Source organism: Heliconius melpomene, chromosome 11 (genome assembly GCF_056956725.1).
Source record: "Heliconius melpomene rosina isolate 202511_hmr_F chromosome 11, ASM5695672v1, whole genome shotgun sequence".
In the NCBI taxonomy this organism is placed as follows: Eukaryota; Metazoa; Arthropoda; class Insecta; order Lepidoptera; family Nymphalidae; genus Heliconius; species Heliconius melpomene.
Window position 1 is genome coordinate 10,946,031 of NC_140399.1, and position 6,242 is coordinate 10,952,272.

Consider the following 6,242-nt stretch of genomic DNA (forward strand, 5'->3'; position numbering starts at 1 on the left):
CAAATTGCATTAATGCATATATATTAAACAAGAAAAAAAGAGACGACAGTAGTGTTGTCTCTTTTTTTCTTGCGGAACGTACTAAAATAGAGCAAAATGCAACTATATAAGTGTCAATGTAGCTATTAACAATAATATTGTTTTTTCTTGGAATTTTCATAAAACTATAAATAATATACTTTAACTTCTGCATTTACAGTTTAGAATCGCTTTTTCGTTTCATTGGGTGTTTAATACAAAAAAGTACGATGTTTGTAGGTTTTCAATCAAATTCGCCTATTCTCGTCTCTTTTTTTCTTGCGGTACGTACTATAATAGAGCGAGATACAACTGTGCTAGCGTCAATGTAACTTGATAAGTGCTTACTGCTTACTCTCAAGAAACTACGTATGTGAAATAATGGTTATGTGTACAGACACATGACCACAACTTAACACGTGCGTAGTCTCGAATAACCGCGTAGCTCCGAATCACCACAATCACTAGTTTCGACGACAGCCCGAAACTAGTTATGCCGTGATTTGGCTTGTAAGCAGTTTCTGAAACTAGTGACGCTACATAACGCCCATGTCTAGCATATGTGTACTGTGCTTGTTAATTTTTATATACAGTTATATATGTTCCTTGCTCAATGCTCATATCTCTTATCATTATATTATAATTTATAGTAATTTAACGTAGAAAATACGTAAACAATTAATTTATAAGTTTAATGTGACAATAAGCAGATAATATTTATTCTACCAAAATGAATTCTCTTTTCTTGAGTCCTGAACATATTCTTCAAGGGGGTTATTTCAATGCAACTCTTAGAAAGCTACAAGAACCAAATACGAGCATTGAGCCCCATAACCTAATGTATCCTATTTTTCTTTTGTAAGTATATTTTTTTACAAATATTCATAGATTTATATCTATTTATGTCTATCAAGACATGAACTTACGAATTTGAAAGTTATAATAACTACTTATATTACATTACCAGGAAATTATAATAAAATACATATTTTAGCTGTCTGCACATAGGTAGGTAGGCGGAAAAAACCTGGGAACCTAATGTTAAGACGCTTTGCTTCTTAATAAAACACTTCTGTTTCCCAGTTTTCTTTGAATTCTTGAGGATAATAAAATATATGATAAAAAAATGTACGCTTTAGTTTTGTTATTTATTTTAATTAATAAATGTATTTATATTTTGACAAAATAGTTTTAAGTATATATTTTTATTTTATTTCAGAGAAGATGATGAAGCCATACAAGCTGTATCAAGCATGCCAAATGTATTTAGATATGGTATAAACAAACTAATTCCTGCACTCAGTGAGCTACTTACTAAAGGTCTTAAATCCATTCTTATTTTTGGCATTGTGGAAACTCTTCCTAAGGTATTTTAAATTATACTTGTTTAATTTCCTTTCATTTTTCCTTTTTTCTCCTCTAGGTACCTGCATCCATGACATTGTGACCCATATGGTTGAATGCTTTGTCTTTTGAATCAATTCAAAATTCTTTTAAACAGAACTGGCGAACAGCACCGTGTGTTATTTTACACGAACCATCTGAATCTACTTTTTACCTCTCTGTTACTCAAAAACTATTCCACCTAAACCTGTCATATTTGGCTCAAATATTTGGACCCCCTACCTGTAAATGTGCATCAAATTTCATAAACACAGCTCAAACGGTTATTTAGATAATGACGTCCAATAATCAATATTATGATAAATGACTTGGTTGTTGACTTCAGCAATAAAAGAAGTGAGATGTAAATGTATGCCAAGTTCAATGGTCAGTCCTGAAATTTATTTTTAACAACATGTGGCGGTGTCACTTTGATGTGTCTCCTGTCAACGTGCATCGTTTTTAACAAATGGCGGTTTATTTTACCAAGGATAATATTTAATATTTAATTTGTTTGAAAAAATCACTTTTTAATTTTTAAATTGTATTAGGCTTTTATAGAGTTGTTAAAACTGTAGTTTCATTTAAAGTAGTGATGACAAAAAGACTTATAATTATATACATATTTATTAAAAGATAATAATAAGCCTATTCTACAACAGGATGCAATAGGTTCAAGCGCAGATTCTCCACAAAATCCAGTTATAAGAGCTTTACCTATATTAAGATCTGCATTTCCGGACCTTACTATTGCATGTGACGTATGCCTCTGTCCATACACTTCCCATGGTCATTGTGGTGTTTTAACAGAAACGGGAATTATAAACCATGCTCCTTCTGTTAAGAGGATTGCTGAAGTTTCTCTAGCTTATGCTAAAGCTGGTGAGAATTTCTAGTTTTATATTGAATTGTTTTTAAATTACTTTATTTAGAATAGACAAAACAAAAAATTGAAAATGTATGGTTTTGTGGGCAGAATACTTGGACGGTTTCTAAGTGTGGACTCATTTTCCCACTACATTATTATAATTTTTTTTGTTTAAGTTTTTTTAAGCACACATAGCAGGGTAGGCTTCCCACTGGAGGAAGTGAAATATTTAATATTTTCATTTTTACACTCAAGGTGCTTGGCGTTGAGTTCCGCCACACAACACGCAATACCTTCAGAATTCGGCGGAAAGTGGGGAGCGGAGTATACTAACACTTGGCTCCCTGTATGCAGGGTAGGCAGAGGCTAAAAATGAAAATAAAAAATAAAATAATTGGCAAAGTTTAAGTAGTTTTGTATTTTGATGTTGTGCTGCTATTTTTATATGTTTACGTTTATATTTCTATATCTTTTCAGGTGCACATATTATAGCTCCATCAGACATGATGGACAATAGAATTAAAGCCATTAAAGATGCTTTGATAGCTAATAGTTTAGAAAACCAGGTTTGTTTATATTTCAAATAAAATCTATTGTATTGTGTTGGATGGACTCCTAAACTACTGAACCGATTTTACACAAATTTGCACACTGTGTACCCTTTGATTGAACTTGAAAGAAAGGATAGCGTATATCTCAATTACAATATTATTATTCAATTACAAATTATTTCTTTATTATTGACAGTAATTTATATGTCATTTTGGTTAGCCATCAGTTTGGTCCTGTTAGCTTCAAAAGATTTTAAACAGATTTTTAGCAAAGGATAGATGGCGCTATGTTAAAAATATAAAAGTTTCATATATTTGCAAACATATATATTAAAACACGAACGTAATTCAGTGTATTAAGTAAATAATTCAGTAGTTTAAGCGGGCGAAACCGCGACCGGGTCGTAATAAATATATAACATATTAGCATATGTTATATATTTATTTCTACTTTAAAAAGTAACTACTTTTTACTTTACAATTACTTAAAACTTAGAACTTCTCAACAATAAGTAAATTTCATATTCTTTCATAGAAAATAAAGCCTAAAAATAAAAATAGAAAATCATTATTTAAATAAATGTCTTATATAAACTTTTTTCAAATATTTATTCAAAATGACATTCATAGTTATATAATATTTTCAATAATAATTTTAACGTAATTAAATGTTTCCAGGTGTCAGTTCTATCCTATTCTTGTAAGTTTGCCTCTGCCATGTACGGCCCGTTTAGAGATACAATGAAGAGTAGTCCAATGGCGGGTGATAGGAAGTGTTACCAGTTACCACCCGGCAGCTCAGGACTTGCTGCTAGGGCTGCGGTAGTTAAAATTATTTTATTAAAACAAATTTTATTATTTTTTTTATATATTTATTCATATGTAGATGTATTAAATAATTAGACTTTTTAATAAGCAACTGAGGCCGTCGTGGCGCAGGAGTACAAGCCTTCAAATGTAAACGCAATAGTTGTGGGTTCGATTCGCAGTCCAATATTTAATATTTTCGCCCCAATCAACATGCCATACTTCAAGAATTCGGCGAAATGTGAGAAAAGAGGTGTCCTAATACTAGGTTCCCCGGTTCCCTATGCCTATCTTGATATATGCAGACAGCGTAAAGTTAAAAAAATATTTGTTTAATTTTTTATTGACAATTTTAAAAATATTAATGATATTGTCAGGCTCGTGATGTGGCAGAGGGCGCTGATTTTTTGATGGTGAAGCCTGGTCTACCTTATTTGGACATCGTGAGACAGACAAAAGATAAATATCCTAACCATCCGCTGTTTATTTATCAGGTAAAAATATTTTAATAAGTATTAATTTACATCTTTGAAATTTCAATATAAAATATTTAGTTTAACGGTCATTTATTATATTTGCTAATCATAATATTGTAATTGAATATAAGCAACATAAGGAAAATGGTTTAATTTTAAATAGTTATATTTGTGTTGTGTTGATAATTTTACTATTTTCATTAAGTCATTATAGTAATAATTATTGTTGATGTAAAAACAATAATGTGTTTAATTAATCATATTACATAGGAATAAGCTTCTTCTCTTCAATCTTTTTGCATAATCGTTAGATACTTGAATTACTAGAATTTGCAAACCGTGGTGACATATCTTGAGTTAAGATAGTTTGTAGTTGAATTCTGCCACACAAAATGCAATGCATCTAGAATTTGGGTGAAAATGGGGAACGGAAGTATCTTAAAGGGAACTGAATGTTTTAAAAGTAGGTTCCCAGGTTTCCTCCTATACTACTAAGTCGGGCTACAGTATGAAACATGGTACTATGTCACATAAAAACATTATAGCAATTACACAGCAATTGAATAAAAAAAGGAATGAATTATTAACTTTAGTTGTGTCTATTTTTTATGAAAATATTCAATTATTTTTGTTTGGTAATTTTGCAGGTGTCAGGTGAATACGCAATGATCTCCCGTGGTGGAGACAGTAATGAGATCAAGACTATACTTATGGAGACTATCACTTGTATGAGAAGGGCAGGTCAGTTTTCATTTAAACTTTTAAATTTTTTTTTATTAATTATAAAATATATAAAGCTTGAGTTAATAGAAGCTACAAGATTTTTTTACCATGTTTTGCCTTAGTCTTGGTCTAAACATTTCCTCTCTGCTTTCTGAATGTTTACGGGTACACTTTGGCGTTAAAATAATCTAAAGGGAGCATCGAGCTTCCTACGATTCCTTTACTGTAAATAGTCAGTTACAAATGCATCAATTACTATATTTGTTATAAGTAAATATTTACACTTCGATATAGAATATTCCAGTTCCATTATCTTCGTTAAAATATGTAAATAAATTGTTATTTCATTGACCTTGTTCTTATCACTTATATTGAACTGAAACTTATCAGGGCAAATATGTTTAGGGCTTAAAAGTTGTCATAAACATAAAATTTAAGTTAAAAAAAGTAAATTATATAAAAAATCTAGGTCCCTAGTTTTAAGACACTCTGTTTTTCACTTTACGGCGTAATCTGGAGGCCTTGCGTGATGAGTGGTAGAACACCACGGCGAAGCGGCACATGCGTGTGACTGTAACGTTGTGGATTCGATCCCCTGTAGATGTTGTTGGTAATGAGAGTGATATTATAAATAAAGACATAATTTTTTTTTTAAATATTACTTGCATAGAAAATATGTTTTATATATTTTTTTAATTCATTAAAACTTTGTTGACTAACTAACTTTGTTTGAATATAGACATATTTTCAATAATTCTATTCATCGTTTTTTCAGGTGCCGATTGTATTATCACATACTTCACACCATTGATTTTGGATATAATATCAAATAAGTAAACTTGTATCATATAAAATAGAGTATATGTTGAATTATGAATTGTTATAAGTCTTATTATTAACGGTGGTGTAGTGCTCATTTTATAAAAGGGTGAATAAGTACATATTCTGTTGTAAATTTATAATTGGTTAATATTAAATTTATTATAAAATTTGTGTTTTATTTTGGTTTTTCCCTTTTTTTCTTATTTGTAATTATAGTTTCTTTACTTATGTTTTAAAACTGTTTTAATACTTTACTTGGTATTGCAATATGAAATACAATGAAGTAATTAATATTAATATATCTCAAGCATTATATTAATATAAACAAAATACTAGATGTAAAATAATTATAACAAAAAAAAATTTACGTATATTCAAAATTTTTGCTGAGAATTGTGTTAGTTTGCTACTGAAACACAATATGGATTTATTTTGTGAATAATTATTCAAATAATTCATATAAATACTTATTAATATCATACAAATATACATATAATTTTTGTCAACGATGAGAAATAATAATGCAGTAAAATTTGAGTTGACTTAATCAAAAATTGGAAATGGTATTGCATATTAAATAGTGTTTTTTATCAT

At 29.7% G+C, this 6,242-nt stretch overlaps 1 protein-coding gene across 1 annotated transcript; it reads left to right on the forward strand.

Annotated features, from left to right (window-relative positions):
- Positions 1 to 567: 567 nt before the first annotated feature.
- On the forward strand, positions 568 to 5,815 carry Pbgs (Porphobilinogen synthase). The gene is made up of 8 exons (XM_085193607.1): positions 568 to 876; positions 1,238 to 1,385; positions 2,064 to 2,283; positions 2,747 to 2,835; positions 3,499 to 3,642; positions 4,005 to 4,121; positions 4,751 to 4,844; positions 5,602 to 5,815. Exons 1-8 carry the CDS (start codon positions 749 to 751, stop codon positions 5,661 to 5,663), a joined length of 1,002 nt encoding a protein of 333 aa, XP_085049733.1. The 5' UTR covers positions 568 to 748; the 3' UTR covers positions 5,664 to 5,815.
- Positions 5,816 to 6,242: the final 427 nt, after the last annotated feature.

Coding starts and splice junctions, on each gene's coding strand:
- Pbgs (XM_085193607.1), top strand. CDS start 749: ATGAATTCTCTTTTCTTGAGTCCTGAACATATTCTTCAAGGGGGTTAT. Junction 2,836..3,498: donor CTAATAGTTTAGAAAACCAG/GTTTGTTTATAT, acceptor AAATGTTTCCAG/GTGTCAGTTCTATCCTATTC. Junction 4,122..4,750: donor ATCCGCTGTTTATTTATCAG/GTAAAAATATTT, acceptor GTAATTTTGCAG/GTGTCAGGTGAATACGCAAT.